This window comes from Microchirus variegatus (genome assembly GCF_963457635.1).
Source record: "Microchirus variegatus genome assembly, chromosome: 1".
Lineage (NCBI taxonomy): Eukaryota > Metazoa > Chordata > Actinopteri > Pleuronectiformes > Soleidae > Microchirus > Microchirus variegatus.
Genome location: NC_139802.1, coordinates 38,513,994 through 38,535,485, shown reverse-complemented (window position 1 = coordinate 38,535,485; position 21,492 = coordinate 38,513,994). Strand labels below are relative to the sequence as shown.

The 21,492-nt window shown below is 41.9% G+C and overlaps 1 protein-coding gene across 1 annotated transcript; it reads left to right on the top strand.

The window, feature by feature from the left end:
- Positions 1 to 257: 257 nt before the first annotated feature.
- Positions 258 to 19,556, top strand: erbin (erbb2 interacting protein; the record flags this gene model as incomplete). The annotated part of the gene is made up of 25 exons (XM_083892905.1): positions 258 to 443; positions 623 to 740; positions 1,982 to 2,060; positions 2,179 to 2,268; positions 3,145 to 3,201; positions 5,233 to 5,296; positions 5,584 to 5,658; positions 6,251 to 6,395; positions 7,084 to 7,156; positions 8,678 to 8,807; positions 8,926 to 9,041; positions 10,006 to 10,075; positions 11,737 to 11,836; positions 13,317 to 13,438; positions 13,781 to 13,954; positions 14,099 to 14,272; positions 14,365 to 14,479; positions 14,593 to 14,776; positions 14,865 to 16,371; positions 16,834 to 16,977; positions 18,101 to 18,157; positions 18,266 to 18,433; positions 19,091 to 19,183; positions 19,281 to 19,355; positions 19,449 to 19,556. The coding sequence occupies 25 exons, from the start codon at positions 258 to 260 to the stop codon at positions 19,554 to 19,556; spliced, it is 4,224 nt and encodes a 1,407-aa protein (XP_083749031.1).
- Between the last annotated feature and the right edge of the window lie 1,936 nt (positions 19,557 to 21,492).

The following is a 21,492-nucleotide window of genomic DNA, read 5'->3' as shown; positions in this document are numbered from 1 at the left end:
TCTGCTCAGACAATTAAGACTGTAGTCACATGGTCTTGGATCAGATGCACAGATCATATATCGCAATCAGTGTTTGCGTGTGTATGTTTCAATGACTACCCTGCACTAAACACATTACATACAGTATGTGTGTCTAGACACTAGAGCTGAAGTGTAAATGTAGTGCCAGACATGCTGTATGCTTACCTCCTCACATCCTCTTAATCCTCTACACTCCCTTTACATATCGCTCTGTTTTCCCTCTCCAGTGACTGAGGATGTCCAAGCGGAGCTTGTTTGTTCGGCTGGTGCCGTGCCGCTGCTTGCGGGGTGAGGAGGAGACCGTAACATCGCTGGACTACTCCCACTGCAGCCTGGAGACTGTTCCTAAGGAGATCTTTAGTTTTGAGAAGACCCTGCAGGAACTCTATCTTGATGCCAACCAGATCGAGGAACTGCCTAAAGTAAGGCGCGCACAGTTATGTACAGAAACTGTAAATCATGAGGAGCTGTGTGGATACACTTCAGTCACATTTTTTAAGATAATCATGACGGTACAAGTCAAGAAAATGTTTAATCTACGCACAACATACGTGTTTTGATAAAAAAAAACCTGACTTATTTCTCATGTTTTTTTCACCAGCAACTGTTCAACTGCCAGTTACTACACCGACTGAGCATGCCAGATAATGACCTAACAGTGTTGCCAGCGGCGATTGCAAACCTCATCAATCTCAGGGAGCTTGATGTCAGCAAAAACAGTAAGTGACACTTACTTTACTTTCCATAGCGTTCCTTCCCCCTGGTTGGAAGCCTTTTCGACTGGCAGATTCAGGTCATTCAGAACTGTTGTTCAGATCACGTTGCCAAGACCTGAAAACTGACCACAGACACTTGCTTACTGACCTGTGAAGATGAAAGGTATAAATGTCGTCCTTCTATTGTACCAGGGCTGCTACTGGCACTGATTGGCAAAAAGATATAATTGTTATTTCTCGCACAAACTGTGAGAATATCTGTACAAGCCGCTTAACGCAGTGTCCTCTCAGCAGTTTCATGAAGTGGGAGGTGACAACATTAATTTTATCATTTGATGATAAAAAGCAGTCACACTGTTGAATCTGATTAAGAATCCTGTCCTAGAAATCCTTTTAAATTTAGCCTGTTTGATAAAAAAAAAAACTTCACAGTCTCAATGTTGCCTCAGTTTGATGTTAAGAACAAAAACAGGTTGCATAATTTTAATAAGCATCTCCTCATAGATCCATCAGGTTGCAGGTTAAAGAAAATCTTGTTGCATAGTCTTCAACTTCACAAGGACTATTTGGCTTTTAAGGCCTTCAAGCTATCACCTTAAATTTAAGCAGAGTAAAAGCCTGCTCAACAGCAAAACCCTTTCATGGCAATGGAAAGGTTAAAAAGGTAATTCTAATATAAATGAGTGAGTGCAGCGACAGCTTAGATTAAACAAATTCATGTATGGGAGCTACATGCACCATGTTGACATTAAAAGTGGCGTATCCATCTTTACAACGCACTCTGTGCAGAGTATGTGGAAACAAACCCAGAGACTTGGTCGCGTCGTCTTTGTTGCCGTTTGCACTTTCTGGATCTGTCATGATGACTTGCAGACAGTGGGCTTTATTTTTTGTTCCCCTTCTTCCTTTCCACTGCTTTTATTGTGTCACCTTAAGCACTCTTCTCTGGGGTTGTTTAGACAAGAAAGGTGCAGAGCTGCTCTTAATGTACCTTGAGCACACAGAGAGCCTTCCTGCTTGTACAAACCACCTGTTTTTAACAGTCAAAAAGCTTCTGCAAAAAAAAAAAAACGTGAACAAGATGGCCTGCATTATCCCCCGTCGTCTTGGTCCAGACGAAGTCATTTGTTCACTGCCAGCAGTAATAAAACAGTTGAGATGCGTCACTGCAGATGTTGAGTCCCTGTTGTGTTGTTGTACTCTGAAACCACTTATGGTAATTTGTGTTTGGTATTTCTTTTAAGGCATCCAGGAGTTTCCAGAAAACATAAAGAACTGCAAAGTCCTAGCTGTTGTGGAAGCCAGTGTGAATCCCATATCAAAGTGAGTCGAAGACCTACTCCTATAATCACCTGTCTTTTGGTGTGATGGGTCTCGCATGCATTTTACAGTTTGTTGTTATACTACATGTACTTGACTTTGTGTATGATATCTTTGTCAGGCTCCCAGAAGGCTTCACGCAGCTTCTGAGCCTGACGCAGCTCTACCTGAACGATGCCTTTTTGGAGTTTCTACCAGCCAGCTTTGGGAGGTTAGTTTGTTTCTAACAAGAAATATTTTACCATGTGATTGTTTTTTGTGAACCAACTTCATATTCAGTAGATGAAAAAGGTTGTGGCACTGACATGGCTATGCTGAGCAAGATATAACGGTTTGTAAATCTCATTGTAGACTTACTGTGTAGAACTATTGTATTGCAGTATACTATTTACTTAAATTACTTCTTAAGTTAGACAAGACCGTTCCTTTCACCTACAAGATGACATGATAGTGATTTTACTGATGTGGTATGGATCCATGAATGAACATACATAGCCATTTTGTCTCATATATGCCCCATGTCAATTATACCTGCTTTGGTATAGATAATTTATCATCTATCAAGATTCTGACTCATTATATTTTGACAAATACATGATGCATTTCCATTTCCAGGTTCTTTCATACACGCAGCACAATAAGTCATGCTGTCACAGTTTGCCGTTTACACAACAGTTGTGTGTTGAGCCCTCTGATTACACAAAACATGTGATGCGAGGTGTCCACGTGGGTTCAAGGCCCCATAGGCCTGTTTCCTCTTACTCACGCTCCTCTTCTCCTTTCCATATCATGACCACAATGACCACTTTAGCACAAGAGATGACGACACCTGAACATTTGTTTGTGAAAGAAATGACCCAAAAAGACATTGTTGGTTGCAGCAGAAAAGCCTGCAAGGTAGTGACGAATAATTGTTACAATGAGGTACCGCAGTAGTGAAGTACAAACTAAAAGGAGGATTTTGAAATGATTATATTAAGATAATGCAATTTCAAGTAATGGATGCAAGTAAGGAATACTACAGAAGGACAGTGCCATTTTTATGTGAAATACTGTTGCATCACTTGGACTTTTTATCTGGTTGCAGGTTGACTAAATTACAGATCTTGGAGCTGAGGGAGAACCAGCTAAAGATGTTGCCAAAGTAAGTGGTTTTCCATGTCGTTTTCCATTAAAATACAAAATGTGTGTATTTCAGCGACGTCATGTTTGTGTCACGTTTGCATCCTGAAGCGTGTCGTGAATTTTTACCCTTCCTTCCTCCCCGTTTCCTTCCTCTAACAACGCCTCTGCTGTATCCTCCATCCTGCCGGTTTCTTCCTCCCCGAGATTTACTCCCAACTCCGCTAACTGTAGTATTGCATTCCAGTGTTGCGTAAGCGCCTCCTTCACTTGGCTGCTTGTGACAGGTTTTAAAATCCTCTTCTGAGGATTTTCCCCTAGTGTCTATATATACGATATTGGAGAACGCTCCACATGAGCGACATGGGATCTACTTTCTCTTACTGGCGTCACTCATGCTTCACTTGCTGTGTCATTGCTTTTTATTTCCTTCCATTTCCCAGCAAATCTGTTCCCCTGTGTGCGTTATTTGTCTTTCCTCTCCCTGTCCGACTCTCCTGTTGTTATCTCGCTCACTTTCCTTCCACCGATTTTCTCACTGACTTACTGACTCACACACTCATGGGCCAGTTGCTGCACAAAGTGCAGTGTGTTGCAGCGCTGGGATTCAGAGAGCAGATCCTCTCTTTCTCGCTGTGTTTACGTGACAGATACCAGACCTGTTACAGGCTGAAGCCGTGACAAAGAAAAGGACTAATGATCGGGAAGGTTGCCAGAGCAACACACAAGCATTTCAGAGATGTAAACAAATGTGTTCATGCACAAAGGGGGTTGCGCAGCACAAGTCTTTTCAGAGCGTCTACATAGAGATTGCAGTCTCTTCTCTGTGTGTGGACACAAACCAAGCGACATACATAAAACACATGTCTTTCTGTGTTGCACTGTGTTGTAAAGAAAGCTGGCCTGTTCCTCACAACTTGGGGTCAACTGATGAAAACAAATTCAAGATAAGCCAGTGCAGCTTATTCCTTTTTCTCATGATTGTCTACAGGGGTTGTTGCCAACTTTCATGTAAGAATGTGATAGAACTGGCTCATGCTCAAGTACATTCACATGAGTAATGTTTTCATATTGCACCGAAGAACAATCATCATAGGACTGAAACCATATATATAATTTGCGCCATATGTCTGACATTCTTACTTAATGAGGAGAACGGGTGGGCTTCAAGCTTTCCATCCCTGCGCTGAATCTCACTCTCTGCTTTAAGGACACACTGTTCATCCCCCGCTGTGAAAGTAACATCGTATCTGTTCCCAAACATAACTCGGAACACCTCTGTTTCACCTCCAGCCGTGACTCAGAGGTTTGTTTGGAATTAGATTCAATGAAACTTAAGACTCCCTCGAACAAAGTCTTGCGTTTGAAATGTCCGTTTGCTCTGCTGCTCTAAGTTGATTTGCCTATCCAAATTCTTTGTCATGCTGCAATTGTATAATATGACACCTCACCCATAGCTCAGAAATGTTGTTAAATAGTGCATTTAATTCCTGATTATTTAAGGTGTGGGATTTCTGTAATAAGGAATGGTGCAGTAACATCTCTCAGCAGCTGCTCTCAAAATCATTTAGTCAGTAAATGATAAACATGAGCTTAATACTTATTCGGTTTTTTCTGTCTCTGATGATTGTTGCAACATATTAAAGTTGAATGATCCTGTTTTTGTGCATGTTTTCAGTGTAGCACAGAACGTAGCACTCTGACCTGAATGTGGAGAGAAAATTCTGGGGGCAAGGCTTCGGGCTATAGCATACGTCACATTTTCCATTATTCAGTGCATATTTCTGTCAAGCATGAGTTTTAGAATGTATTTATAATATATTATTTATATCCATAAAAAAGATGGAAAAAAATGAAGTTTGTTTTGGCCTCATTTCTGAAGCACTCAACTTGATGTTTATTCCAGCTGATGTTTTTGTTTTGTCAACTTGAGTGGTTTTCATTTCAAATATCTGACCGTCTGAGATTGTATCTGAGTGATTTAAAAAAAAAAAAAAAAAACTTTTCCCCGAGTTGCAGTATCTCACTCCCTGTCTGCCCTTTGTGTCTGCAGAAGCATGCAGAAACTCACTCAGCTCGAGAGGTTGGACCTGGGGAGTAATGAGTTCACTGAAGTGGTGAGTAACTGTCAGTGGCTTGACCTCTCTGCTCATGACTTAACCTCCTCCTTCCTTCGTCTCCCCTCACTCATTCTCCTTCATTTTCGCAATGGAAGCTTTTTTAAATGCCATTTAGTTGTCTCTGCAAGATAAAGTTTGTTTTACACAGCAATTACACTGAAATAACTAAATTGTCTCACACTTGATTTTTAGCTTGTTTGTGAACTCTGGTCTTGTCCCAGCAGGCACACACAAACACACTCATCCATATGACTTAAGCCGTTTTCTCCTCTTTATTTCTGTAGCCTGAGGTGCTGGAGCAGCTGACTGGAATCAAGGAGCTGTGGATAGATGGGAACAGACTGACGTTTTTACCTGGGGTATAAATTATTCTCACTCGCCGCCATACTTCACTTCTTGCTTTGCCTCAAAAAAAAAATTGTCCCTGAGATAATTTCCTGTGATTCTTAAACCACTTGTCTGCTTAAATTCACATCAAACCAAACCACTGTCAGTTTGCATCAGACTTGGACTTCTCTGAACACCAGACATGAAGGAGCTGCTGTTTTGGAAAGGACTCTCTGGCTGTTAGAAAACAATGAACAACATGCAGATCATTTTATGTTTTCAGATGCCCTTTTACTGCAAAAAGTATTATTTTCTTTGAATGTAATTCATTTCCAGGGATTGTCAGAATGTGTGACAAAGGATTTATTTGTCATCCAATTGACTGGCTTGTTTGTAACTGGGTCATAATTAAAGCATTAGTTCTGCTGCTGGCCTTTCAACAGCATCGGCTGTAATCACAGTCTGGCCTTTTATAAATGATGTCTGTCAAGGGAGTAGAGCAAAACTGAACACAGATTTGTGTTTTATTTTACTCCACCTTTTATTAAAGGTTACTTAACCAGGAGCTTTTGGCATTATTGAACATTAACGTGTTAAACTTGACATCTTCTTTTGTCTGCACAGATGCTTGGGATGCTCAAACAGCTGGTATATCTGGACGTGTCCAAGAACAACCTGGAGATGGTGGATGAGCAAATCTGTGGCTGTGAGAATCTGCAGGACCTCCTGCTCTCCAACAACGGTCTCACACAGCTGCCCGGCTCCATCGGTGAGGATTATGGCACTAACATTGACTCGCATAATACAACTGACGGAACACTCTCTCTTTTAGCTGTTGCCAACTCATTTTTAGAATAGAATCTAACCCTTTAGGTGGGTCACACGTGTACAACATACTGTATAATATACTAAATAGGCCACATTAGATGAAATGTAATAAAGCTACGAGTTTAAAATCGGAGCCAATCATTTTATTGTGAAGAATCATGTGATTTGTGTTTGTTATTGGCATTATTTTAAAGATTCAAACACTTAAACACAGATCTATTCAAAACATGAAAATTAGGTCATAGTAAAAAAGCTCAGTGTTGTGTCTGCTGCAGCTTACAAGAGTGACACATCTGTTCGCATGTGGTGTTGTGGCATTGATGAGTATTTTAGCAGATGGAAGAGGTGATGTCTAGGATGAACAGGGTCATCTATAATCATCCTTTCAGTAACCTTGCTCAAAAGGATGTCTCTAAGTTAAGTCCAAACTAATAAAATCATAGTTGTCCAGATGGACAACGTGCTTTAGAAGTCGGTTTAATACTGTGTTGACAAAAGTATTAATTAATTGAAGTACTGTAATTGATCTTCCTCTTTGTGTTGCAACAGTAAATGATAATCAATAACTGGCCCAAGCTGTGGAATGTAGGTATCTCTAATTCTCTGTCTGTCTCTCTCTGTCTCTTTAGGCTCATTGAAGAAACTGACTGCACTCAAAGTGGATGAGAACCAGCTGATGTACTTGCCAGACTCTGTTGGAGGGTGAGTGTTGCCACACAGTGTAAACCCTTAGATCAGTGGATTACTGTGCGTGCTGCTTTGTCATGTGATCATATGAAACGTCTGGCAGATATTCCATGAAGCATGATGTGCTCCATTGCTTATGATATTGAGTAACTAATAACGGCCATGATTTCAGAGTGATCGACCCAGTAACGAAACATCATGGCTCTTGAATATTGGTTAATGTATACAGTGACAGATTTACTCAATTGAGGGGGAGTCGGTGGTAATCTTTGCCTTCATGACCCTTCAGTGCAGTCGCTGGCTGATTAAATCAGCAGCCACTGGTCTCAAGAGATGTGATGGTGCTTGTTGTAAACGGGTAAACCCAGCAGTCACCAGCTGCTGAGGATTTGAGGGGTGAAACAGGCTGACACGATGACTCTCGGTCTATTTTCAATCTATGTGGTAGGCCCCAAAGATTAGACTCTCTGTGATTTTTTTTTTTATCGGTCCACTCCCACAGTTATGAAAGAGACAAATTGACATCAACTCTCAATTTTTTCAGTTTGACCTTGGTCTACAAGCACTTTAATTCAGTGTTTTTGTGTTTGGTAGTATTTCACAGTAGCTCTTCTGCACTCACTTTGCATTCATGTGAACCCCCCACCCCCCAGTGTGCATTTGCATTTTTTATTCAGAAGAAAGCCCCAGCTGCACTGCACTTCTGAGTCAACTTGGGTTTAATTTGAAATGTTACTGTCTGAATTATGTCATTGAAGATTTTAAGATTTCTGGAGTTGTTGTTTAAACGAGAATTTCACTCAGTGGAGCACATACCTGTGCTAAGGCCAAACATTCCTGAATGTATCTTTTACAGTAAAGCTGCAGTGCGGACCTTTTGGTGATTTTTGTTGTAGTTTATTTGTTATTGTTCTGGCTTTTCTGGGAGAAATCTGAAACGTTTTGTTGGTGCTGTGTTTTCAGTCATACTCTAACCTATTTGCAGCCATCTCGCTTTACTAGCACAATGGTAAACATTAAAGAGAGTCGTTTGACGCAGAGACTAATTGAGTGTTTGAACTAATTTGTCGTTTGTTTGAATGTAGCAAACATTTGTTTGTATTAAGGTTATGCGATACTATTTTAAGATCCACACATTATATCCTGAGAAACTGTCTCTGCCCCGTGTTCCACCTTTGTGGTGTGTAGTAATTGAATGCTGCTTCCCAGTGTTGAGTTTTAACTCTAGGAAAACTTAGAAGCCTCTTCCTATTGAGAAGGTCAAACAGTCAGATGTATTTTGGTCCTACGCCACACAGAGAATACATAGACCAGCAGCAGCAGTACGTTCAAGTCTGTTCTCTGACACAGCAGAATTCATGTAAGGAACTTGAGAGCCAGTGTGATGTGTTCTGTAAATTTCTTGGTCGTTGTAACTGTCACAGTCTTAACCAGCTACTAAATTAAAACGATAAGAACAGTATATTTAGCACATACAGTATGTGGTATATGAACTTGATGTCATCTTGCCTTTCTCTTTTGGCTTCCTTTCATCAGGCTGACAAATCTGGAGGAGCTGGACTGCAGTTTCAATGAGATTGAAGCCTTGCCCTCCACTATCGGACAGTGCGTTGCCATGCGCACGTTTGCCGCAGATCATAATTTCCTTGCACAGCTTCCCCTTGAGGTCAGTACGCACCTCATCGAGGATGTTTCTGTTAAGGGAGATGTAGTGAGCCGTACGGCACCCCGCTCATCTGTAACAGCTTGCTTGGCTCTGAATCCGTGGTTCCTTCTCTTGACAGATGGGGAACTGGAAGCATGCGACTGTGCTTTTTCTACATTCCAACAAGCTGGAGTCTTTGCCTGAGGAAATGGGTGACATGCAGAGACTCAAGGTCATCAATCTCAGCAACAACAAGTAAGTCTGGACTGACACGTGATGTGGGTCAAGTACAAGGACAAATATAGATCAGATTTTATTTTTATTTTGAATTATTTCTGTCAAAAATGCATTCGACCAAAATTATTTTTGGACCCTGCTTTGTTTTATTAATTGAACATTAGTGCTGGGCACAAGGTTAACACATGTTAACGCACGTTAACGCATGGCGCGATTCCATGACGACTGACCGGAAAAAGACCAGTTACCAGTTAGCTGCATTAGCTCGTTTAGCGCCGTTAGCGCGCCCACAGCCGAACTGGAGCGGTCTGTTTATTAAACTATAAGAGCAGTTTAATAAACGTTAAGCATTACTTTAGAGACTCATTTTAACAATCTGGAGTCACGTAAACATGCGCGTCTTTTTCCGGTCAGATGTCATGGAAACGCGCCAAGCGCTAACGTGTGTTAACATTGATGAGATTTAGATAAAGTGAAGCTATTGCTCTATGATTGTGTGTGTTTTTTTTAAATTAAACCATTCATCAGTCAACAGATAAATCAAGAAACTGAAAATGTCTTGCAGTCATAGTCATTTAATAAACGTGACCTTTTGAAGGGCGTTCTCAAAGCTGTGCTGTACCTGCTTCTCTAAATCTTTTTAATTGCCCAAAACAAGCAAAAGGATGTGTTGGTTTCTTTCTTACAAATCTACTAACTACAACATAAAGTTTGAAGTATCTTAACTCTGGCAAGAATGAAAAATGTGTTTGGAGACGGGCGTGATTTAGGCTTTAATTGGGGGTTTTCCATTTAATATGTGAGCTCTGTGCCAAATACACTGAATAACTTTGGCCACGATCCCACACCGCTGAAATATTTTCAAGTAAAAATTAAATATGGCTGCAGACAACTTTTATAGTCGACTGTTGTTGAATACATTTCCCTATGAATTAAATTGACATATTTGTGAGTCATAATTGTTGTTTTTACGCCATTGCAGGTTGAAGAATCTTCCATACAATTTCACTAAACTGAACCAGATGACTGCAATGTGGCTGTCTGAAAATCAGGTATGATCACAAGTATTACTCTGCGTATAAATCACGAGCACAAGGGGTTCACCATAGGTGTCACCGAGTTCAGATCTGTCAGATAATGAGCTGTTCTGTCAGGATTGTAATGGCAGTAGGATGCGTGACTCACTGCTGCAATGAGCAGCTATTAATTAACCCACCAAGACTTAGTATCTGACAGGAAAACACATTAAAAATGCAGAAAACCACTACAAGGACATTTGATCTAAACATGCAAAAAGGCTATATAGGTCAGACTTCCCCGTTAACCTGACCCCTATACCCTTAAGGTGTTGGATGATCCTAACGAATCTCATTAACATAGTACATGTTTGAGGATTACAGCATGTGATGGAGACATGTCCGATAAGTAATATTGCTAATCTGAATGATAGAGGGCTGGGTTTTTGAGATCATGCAGCAGCAGCACCTGCAAACAAAACAGTAGACTATGCTTTTCTCGTCCTTTGTAGGACAATTGTAGGGCAACGTTTTTTTTTGCAGAGGAGCGATGAAGCCTTCCTACCCTGACTACATACTGAGGATACTGAGTTTATATTGTGCGTTGTGCAGAGTTTAGTGTGACATTATCAGCACTTTGTTTCAGAAAGCAGGGGTTTCGTGAAAACCGAGTCAATATTAACTGAAATGAGGATGATGCAGAGTCAGTCACTAACCTGACTGCAGACATGTTTCGCTTTTTGTTTCTCCTGCATGACAATGTGTTTCATTTCCCCAGTCATGAGGTTGATGAGGATATGGAAGCACAGTCATTTGCAGAAGTCAACTCTGAGAGATGTTTAAAGTCCAGACTTTGTCTGAAACATATGTCATGCAGTAGTCATAGTAAATTGAAGCAAAGGAAAAACCCCTTTGGACTTTAAAGGTTCAGAGACATGGGGCTTCTCGTGGTGTGAATGCTCACACTGATGGAATGTTCCTGTCATACTTGGATTATATAATAAATTATCTTAGAATGAGCATGTGCCTGCAAAGGCTCAAGGCTCATGATACAACATTTGCACTAGAGAAAAGAATATGAACAGGCTTAAGCATTTAATTTATGCACCCAAAAATGCAACCACACCTGTGATCTAATTTCAGATACACTTCAGGTATAGTCTATTGAGGTTTTTAGGTTATTATATTCTTTAAAATTCCTCTTATCCTGCTGTTTTTACAAACTTTTTTTAAGAAGTTCCCAGCACTACAAAGCTGCTCTTTAAAGTGGCTGTACTTAATTAATTGTCAGGAGGACAGCACAGGTGTTGTGTCAGCAGGGCAGAAAGGGAGCCCAGGAGAGGCAACAGGCCTATCAGCATTAAGACACAAGAATACTGTTGGGCAGGTGCCACAGTTGTAACAGGGCCTGGGGGACACTGGTTGTGCTTAAGGCAGCTTCATTACGGAAGGAGTGACAGGAAGAGGAATCATGGTGTAGATAAAGATGCCCCTTTCAATTAGACTAGAAGGAAGGAAGCTTATCTTAAAAATACTAGGGGGAGTTGCAATGTGTTTTAGTTTATTCATGGTGGATTTTAGTTCACTTGCCATGCAGAATTTAAGCACAGAGAAAACAGTGACACTCTTTAAGTGTCTTGACAAAGCACTGTTGATGCCCGATAGCACTCGAATAACCACCGTTTTGTCTCCTGCAGTCAAAACCCCTGATCCCTCTGCAGAAAGAGGAGGATCCAGAGACGCAAAAAACTGTGCTGACTAACTACATGTTCCCCCAGCAGACCAGGACTGAGGACTGTGAGTACCATGCACTCGCTCGACAAGACTCAACCTCTGTGTTGTTTTGTTTCATGACGCTCCATATGTTTCTGACCCATTTTTGTCAATCGGTTCTTGGTGGGAAAGCTGCGTTATTAAAAGATTAAGGCTTTTTAATTTGTCTGTGGGCTGATACGGAGCATTCATTCAACGCATTGACCTCACACAATTGTATGACAAATATGAGCACATTTTGTAAACATTTGTGAAAGCTCATGGCACATACAACTTAAGAGGTGAATAAAGTAAGTAAAGTTCATATTTAGGTATGGAAAATGTAAATGAATGCTAAATTATCAGGCGCCTCCATTGTTATCTCTGAAGAAGCAGATCTAGACTTGACCTGCAAGGAAACATGAATGCATAATTTATGAGGGCCTGATCATCACCTGAGACCAAATATCCTTGTCTTGTCTAGCATCTGCTAGTTTGGTTTGGTTTCCTATTGCACCAGAAAGCTTGCACTGACACCAGTGAACCTTGGTTTAGAGTAATTGATGGTTCAAGGTCTTCATGCTTAAACTACCCGTCAGCTGACCATCTGTGGTGAACCATCACAGTGTCTTTTGTCGGGGGGTTGGGGTTAGTGGTTGTAGAAATGTTGTCTGACTTCATCCATCAGCCTAACCCTGGTTACACAAATAGAAAAGTTACTGTTAAGGCCTGACTTCTGTTTGTTATCATGTTTCACCTCCTTTTATACCAGGAGTTATTCCAGGTTTCTTTATCTGTGTCCATGGGATTTCCTAAAAAGCTGGAATAAGTTATGAGCTGACTGCAGTGTTTATGATTTACAACTTGTTGATGTGGAGAATGCAAACCAGGTGATTCACATCCTCTGCACATTCACAATGTGCTGTGTTTTGTTAAGTTGTTGACAACAAAATTTCTTTATGTGGTCTAATTTTTTGTTTGCCTCAAATTGAGGATCATTTAAAATAACCGAGTAGCATGGCAGTGAGTATTGTCTGTCTATATGCACTTTTAAGTCATTTAATTATAGTGAATACATTTGAAATTCTAAAACACAGAGTGGAATATTTGATGTTTGCAGTTGTAGTGAAACAGCAATTCAGAAAAGCTGGACTCTCATGTTGGAGTGTGACAGTGAGTTTAATGTTACTTGGGTCATATGTAGTCTAGACATTATAATAATGGGATTAGAAATTCCTTAGCCTGGTTCGAAGTAATTTTTTTCATTTGAAGTCAGGGACAAGGTTGAGCTATTTAAGATGTTGTTCTGTTGGTTTTAGTGCTTTCATTTGAATGTCATTTTCCTAAAACAACACCTCCAAGAGTTTTGAGAAGGAAACTTCTGAATTTCAAGTTCCTTGTCTCGGTTCTCGGTAGCAAGCCTTGTGCCCTCTATGCGCCATCTTGTGGTCAGAAAGTAGACTTGCATTAATGGAACTCTACCACACATTTGAACCCTTTTCCTGGTTTCTGCTTTTCCTTCCAGACATTCCCAACTCTGATTCCGAGAGCTTCAATCCAGCTCTGTGGGAGGAACAACGCAAGCACCGAGCTCAGGTGGCCTTTGAGTGCGACGAGGACAAGGATGAAAGAGAGGCACCTCCAAGGGTAAGTGTTGCACGTTGATCACTGTTCACTTTAATGCAAAAGGAGTATAACTGGTATGTAAGATAGTTAGATTCAAGATTTCAACTTTCTCTTTGTTAGAGCTATTTTTTCATAATAATGTTGCTCATGACCAATTTTCTCCAACTTTGAGTGATGTTAGTTACCACATCTTGAATGATGGCTCCCAGCATAAACCCGTCATATTGAGTTGCTGTTTATCCAAAGGAAATGCGTCTGTATAATACTGAATCTACCGCTTTAACACACCCCTTTTTCACCCCTGCTCAATCTGCCAAATCAGAACGTCCAAACATTTAATGATGATCTGTTTGTTCTCCTCAGGAGGGAAACCTGAAGCGCTACCCCACTCCATACCCAGACGAGCTGAAGAACATGGTGAAGACGGCCCAGTCTGTGGCTCACAGGCTAAAAGAGGACGAGTCAAGTGACGAGTCGGGAAAAGATGCCAAACCATTTGAGCGAAACCATATTGGTATTCAGGATGTGGGTGTTAAGGTCAGCTCCAGATAGATATGTCACTGTCATTTCTTGTTCTTTTTTTTTGTTTACCTCACATTTGTGCCATTCTAACGATATTTTCTCTATTCAAGTGAAGGAATATGTGTTAACCCAAACCTCATCAACCTTTGTTTTGTCCAGGTGATAGAGGCATCTTGCCCCAATGGCACAGAATCGGACACTGAGCCACAAGAATCTGAGCGAACTCCCTCTGCACCAGAATCAGAAGACACTTTAGACACTTCTTATAGCTCCCAGAGAGTCCCGCTGAAGTCTTCAGAGGGCTCTATGATGAACCACGAGGACACACTGGAGGTGCTTGAATATTTAGGACTCCAAATGATCAGTTGAGTCAAATTTGATTTTGAACTTTTATCTGAAAAAAGCCCCTTTTTGTTATCCTTCAGGATTCTGAGGAGCTGTCAGATGAAGAGGAGATGAAAATTGCAGAGATGAGACCTCCTCTTATCGAGATCTCCATCAACCAGCCTAAAGTAGTGACTTTAAGTAAGGACAAAAAAGGTAACAAATAAAAAAACATGAGTCAATGAAACATAGTACTTTAAGTGGAGAAATAAAACTGCTCAGTGAGATAGTACAGATGTAATACACTAACTCATATTTGTGCTTGACAGATGATGGTAAAGACGCAGACTCTTTGCTGGATGACACCGTGGCCAACAGCAACCAGAACAATAGCAACTGTTCATCACCGTCACGCATGTCTGACTCGGTGTCTCTGACCACTGACAGCAGTCAAGACAACTCTCTGTGCACCCCAGAGAGAGAGGCAAAGATGCTTTTCCTCCCCAAAAGCCAGTAGGTTCCAATCCTTAACATAAGAGTGAAAAGGGAGGATTTCCTCATGCTGCTTTTACAAATTATGACGCCTTTTACTCTGTTTTAGGCAAGATGAGGAGAATATGAACCAGCCGAAAGAAAGCACCCCTCTCCTCCATAATGGAAATGGCTCTGAAACGTCCCTCCAGGCCCTTTTGAAAACACAGCAGATGCCGCCAGAAAAAATGGGTGACTACGACCTGTCCATGGAAGCCAGGTTGGCCTTCATTGAGAAGGGAATAAACAATGGTATGGAAAACAATTATACTAAGTGGGACCAGATCAATATGAACGTGGCGAAGCCTCTGACCGACAACATGTTTCAACTGGACGAGCTGGACAAAACCAAGAATGGTTTAGCGCACGAGGGTTATAGCAATGACAAATTTGACTATTTACAGAACGGAAACCAGCAGGTCAGTGACTCCGTCAATAGTCTGGGGAACATAAGCCAAGCAGTGAGAGTGGAGACATCTGCTGTGCATGTGGCCTCGACAGGCGTGACAGCCAGCAGTGACATGTCTCTGTCTCGCAGCACAGAGGAGCTGTCTCCAGAGAAAAGGTGCCATCCCTCGCAGGTGATGAAGTCCCACAGTGTCGGCAACATAGAAGGTGGGGGTATGAGGCTTTTCACTTTGGAAGGGAATGAGGACACTTTTGAAGCAGCAGCAGTGACCAGGATGGCAGGAGTCGGACCTGGGCCAGGAGCTCAGGGTCAGAGCATAGTCAGGAGCAAGTCTGCTGGTCAATTACTCAATGACCAGAATCTCCAGGTCTACCCAGGCTCCTCTGCATCTTCCTCAGACCTGCTCTCCTCCTCTAAACCTCCTTCCAGCACAGGCAGATACCCAGTCTCCTCCAGCATGGCCATGGGCATCCATCCTCCTCAGTACAATGTACAGTACACAAGCAGTGCCATGCCAAAAGAGGGTCTCTGGGCCCAGAGGACGCCCATGCCCCCAGAGCACCAAGGCTACCTCCCTCCTCCATCACATTCACTAGCCAACACCAACTACTCCAATCGCAATCAGGCACCTCCCTACCCTCTACCACTGCAGCAAAGGGGACCTCCAATGGCCCCCAAACCCTCTGGGGACATGTGGGCTAAAGAAAGACTTCACTCTACTGGCAGTCAGCCTCGCAGCAGTACTCTGCAGAGGCAAAGCAGCTCTTCCTCCACAGTGTCAATGGGTGACCCGAGGCGCATGCAGTTGCCCGAGGGGGAATACATGACATACAGAGACATACACACCCTCGCAAGGGGGCCGCTGGCAATGAGCCAGGCCATGCAGCGGCCCCTCTCCGCTCGCACGTACAGCATCGACGTACCCGGAGCTTCCAGGCCTTTCCCTGCCCGGCCGCAGCCCCACGAGCTTCCAGAAAGGACCATGTCTGTCTGCGATTTCAACTACCAGCACAGCAGCCCCAGCAAAAGGCCCAACACCAGAGTGAAGTCCGAACACTCGCTCCTGGACGGCCCTGCACAGTTGCCAGGAGGCGTCGGAGCAGGGAGGGTGCCCACTGACTGGAGAGACCAGGTGATGCGTCACATCGAGGCCAAGAAAATGGAAAAGGTAAAAAGGATCAATGTGATGACTTGACTTGTGTTTCTAGTTCACCAAATGTTTGCAAATATGTCTCAGAAAAATTTGTTTTGCTAAGCAATGCATATTTGCAAGAAATTCAGCTTCAGGTTCTTTCCAGGTTACTGGTATAGTTAGAACTAAAGAAATGTTGACAGTGTTGAAATTTGATTTGATGAATGAAGTTTTTGAAAGTTTTCACTTTCAGAAAATTCACCTCTGCTATATAGGAATATTTCAAAGGCAAAATACCATCACAGATATTTGAGTGAACTGACCCTTTAAGCCGACTAACCCAGCTGTGTGCAGAATGTCTCTTATTCAATGCATGTTTTTCGGTGTATGCTATAAACCTTTGTCCCCTCTGCTGTCATTCTCCTCTGGTGGATTCTTGCATGGCCACCGCTGGCATGTCGCTCGGTGCTGATTCGATCATGTCGTCCCTGTGTTCAGAATATGCTGTCTCGCTCCTATAATTGCCATAATGCACCGCTGAGCTGGTCTCACTACAGCAGCTGTAGGGATATGCATGCCAGCCAAGGGTCTCTGGTCATTAGTGCCAGAGAGGGACAGTCCCCTGCAGCTCTGGGCTTCTGTGTGAGTACTGTGATAGTGTGTAGTTGGCTCCTCCACCTCATACTGAGCCAGGGACATCCCGCCTGCTAGTTTCCACATCCTTTAGAAGATAAGGAAATTCCTTCTTCCCTTGATGGTGGAAAAGTGTGTATTGATCCTCAGAAGTCATCTTTTACTTGTCCATTTGTGGACAAATGAAAGTATGCGTTGAGAAACGTGCTCTTCCAATGAGTTTTCTCACAACCACAATCCCTTCACTGCACATGTGATGTTTTCCCTGAGCTAGAAATGGCTGTACTGGCTGTTAACTTTTCAGTTCAAATGCACGTGTTTAAAAGGGGCCTTATATTTGTGCCATCAGTCATTTGATTTGGTTGATTTTCTCTAGTGGCAGAACTAGAGGGAAACAAATCAACACACAGTTGCTAATTATAAAATTATTTGAATTGTACTGAAGCTACTTCCTCACAACACATGCAAGCTGTGTATAGCATGTATAATTTTAGCTTCTGCCTGCTGTGATGGCACAGTCACAGTCTGTGTCCAGTGACTGAATCCAGGCAACAACACTAACACACACCAACCTGTGATGTTATTGAGCTCAGTTTGTCTCTAAGGAGTTCATGCCTTATTTCACAGATAACAGATATGTAACAAGAGTGTTATATATGCTCCAAACGCCCCCTTTTAAACCTGCAAGGTTCAAAACCAAACCTCCCTTACCCCACGTCTCTCCAATCATCTTGTGACTACACTTCATCTCTGTAACCATGATTTCTTCTCCTTTTTTAACTGTACTTTAAACGCTCCGTTCGCCACCTTCACTCCAGCCTTTCATCACTTCTGAATAACCTCTCACTGTTTTGTGTGGGGATGAAAACTGTGTTTGTGAAAGGTAAGAAGGTAGAAGTGTTCATTCAAGTGATCTAGAAAGTCGTTATTAGAATTTCTAGTATGAGGTCCTTGTCTTTGAGAGATGAGTCAGTGTTGTAGAACTCGACATTCAGGTTTTTAATCATGTTCCTTGTCTTCTGTCCCTGACCTCACCTAATGGCATTACCCAACTTGAAAAATGTCTCTTGAACATATTTTTGGCATGAGGTTTGGGTGTAGCGTTACCAATCATTCATTTCCTCCATTACAGGATGATGTGTATGGACCTCCAGGGCAACAGAGTTACACCATGGACCCCCACAGAAAAGTATGCGTTATAAACTCTTTGTTTTCTAATGGTACATTAATGCGGCACCACTTCTTTTGTAAAGAAACCCGTGCTGGTTCTTCACCGCCGCGTGTCTCTGTTGTCCAGGTGCCTTTGATGAACGGTCAGATGGGCCCTGCAGCTCGTCCTCAGATGAACCAGATGCCCATGGCCCGTCACCCTTCCAGAGAGCAGCTCATCGATTACCTGATGCTCAAAGTCTCCCAGCCGCCCCAAGCCCCACCCAGAGTCTCACATGATGCGCTGCAGCAAGAGGTGAAAGAAGGGTGGCGATATGTGTGGTTATACTTGTTAAAGACTGAGGATATTAAAAAGTCTTGGTTGGTTTGTCTCAGCTTTGATAAAAGGAGCAGTTTGACAAGAGAGTAACAAGAGTACAACTGTCTGAGAAGAGTGAAGCTACAGCTAGACTTAAGTGAGCTTTTTCAGTTAGATTTTGCAATTTGAATCAATGCAATGCGTCATAAAAAAGACTGGGATGGAATTGTTCGCTTTTCTCATGCATGTTGTTTATATTTGAATGGTGTTTTAATCTGTTACTCAGTGAATATTGAATTGTCTGTCAGAAAAAATGGCAATTAGATATTTGTCCTCGTTGTGCCCTGCTATTTGGTGAAAGATATGTAATAGTCAAAAGTCAAGCCTAAAATATTCACGTATTGTAGTGGATTGTATTTAACACTCGCATAGACGGATATAATCACCTTCGGATAATATCATCTAAGAAATATAGATATTTTAGAGCTTTTTTTTGTGATCTGAAACCATGAATGAGAAAGTCACTTGGTTTCATAAGCTAGAAAGACGGTTTTGTAATCACCTACATGCATTTTTTAGCATTAATACAGCCAGTTTGTTGAATGAACAACTGTGAATACAGTACAACTGAAAGTGTGTGTGGGTCTGTTTTAGTTCCGTGTGAAGGTGGAGAAGAATCCAGAGCTGGGTTTCAGTATATCAGGAGGAGTGGGAGGCCGAGGAAACCCGTTCCATCCGGGTGACAATGTAAATTCACATCATCATTCTTCTACAGCAGTAGACTTCTTTTTTTTTTTCGTCCTCATCTATTCGGATTGTAATATTTCCCTTTTGTGTTTTTAAGGGTATTTATGTGACAAGGGTCCAGCCTGAAGGACCAGCATCCAAGATTCTGCAGCCTGGAGATAAAATTATCCAGGTATTCTTTTTGCTGCCTGAACAAAAATAACACACAGATCAGTCTACAGGGACTTTTCATTCAACATCTGTGTTTTGTTTTTTTTCCTCACAGGCAAACGGATACAACTTTGTGAATATTGATCACGGGAACGCAGTGTCCCTCCTGAAGACATTTCCTAACACTGTGGATATGATTATCTCTAGAGAAATGCAAGCATAGACTCAACTGACACTGACTCCTGGAGAGAGACGGGAGGGGAGGGAGGGGGGAGAGGATGAGTGTTGGAGGAGAGAAGAAGAGACATTCAAGTTGTATTTTTATACACATCAGAGGCTGTTGTGCTGATGCCTGTTTGGGACTATTTCTACTTCACAGCCTTGATAAAAACGGGGGAAACCACTCCGAGTGGGAGGGCGGCAAACACCTGCGAGTACGAGTCCTCAAAAAAGGCCATCACTGTGGTATATATATATTTTTATACAAAAGAAGCTGAAGATGCTCTGATGCAAATACTTACTGTGGTCTCTGTACAGATCATCTTTTTTTTTTTTTTAGTCCCAAACTCATAAATCCCTTTTTAATCATCATTTGGGGTTTTTCTTCCTGCGGATGGACACGGATCAACCACTAGAGGGACACGGCTCCCTCTCTCTCGTCGTTCCACCTCACCTTTCTTTCTCGTTTTAATTTAAGCTGTTGAAACGTTGTTTTTAACTCTGTGGAGGGATCTTATACGGGAGGGACAGTGTTATGTGCTTTTCATGTGGAGACGAATGTAGATCAAGGTGGTATTGGAATGCTCATTTCTTTTCTCTCTCTGGTGATATCAAAGAGTCGAGGAGAGGAAAACCGTCCTCCTCTTGCTTCTTCCACAAACCTGTGAAAAAGCTCCATCATGGGGACGCATGTACTCAAATCCATCTCGGATATCCTCGCAGCAGCAGCAGCAGCTCACATGACTTGACCACTACCGGTGCTGTTTTGGGAGAAAGAAATTGACGAGATGGAAATTCAGACCTGAGGGGAACATGAGCCTTTGCTTGTCAAGTAATAGTTTGACACTTTGGGAAATAAGGTTGTTAAAATAATCCAGAACATGTTTTATTAATGTAAGGTTACATGCCATTTTCTGTCCGGGCTTAAAAAGTGTGCCGTCCTTTAGTTACTGCTGGTGTTCTGATAGTGGCTCGGAGTTTTTAACCCCACAAACATGATGTACAATGTGTCAATCAAAGGAAACGATTCGATTAACTTAGCACAGAGTCACGATTGCAGTTCACCACCGTTTCCAGCTTTTAAGTCCAAGACCAGCCACAGCCTTGTAAATATGCTCTGAAATGGGAGCGGCGTCGGGCTCCTCGTCCAACTCTCCGTCAAAAGTTGCATTTCCCTTATTGTGAACATATTCCTTTAAGCGAGAGAACGCAGGTGTGGGTTCTGCTAGTTAACCAAAGCAAGTGTGGAAATGGAGAAGTGAAGGCAAAGGCAGGAGACGACGAAGAGAGATATTTGAATGAGAACAGGTCGACGTTTCACTCGTATGCGTGTGTCTTTTTATTTTTAAGGGCTTCATCTTTCATGAAGGCAGTTACTGAAGCGATGTGGCAGTTCTCATTTTTTCCATGGCTGAAGACCACAGTTTGCCTTTTGTGTCTGTACAAAATGTTTTAATCACGCTTTTTACTCATGACTTTGGAGCAGTGAATTTTTTTTTTTTTTTTTTCTTTGCTGTACAGAGAATAGCGTTTTTGGAGAAACACATTGTCAGTTGTCAGTTAAGTGCCATAGACCTTGAACTGTTTGATTAGGGAAGATTCCAAGCAATATTCACATTTCCACAAGTACATTTTCAGCAGAAATGGCTTAAAAAGCAATATCAAATTTTTTTTTCCATTTCAAATATCATCAAATTGTGTTTTTTTTTAACAACCTTTTACTAATCCATGATGATTTTACATGGTTTTTATATTGAGAGAGAAAAAAAATCCTTTTTTTGTAATGAAATGGCACAGGAAATATGTACAAATAGTGCTAAAAACAAACAATTCTCTGCATTGTGTACAAGTGAATGTTGGTGTCACTTTGCTCACGGCTGTTTGTTTGTGTTCATTGGTGCAAAAAGGTAGTAATCCACTTATAGCGTTTCAGAATTCAC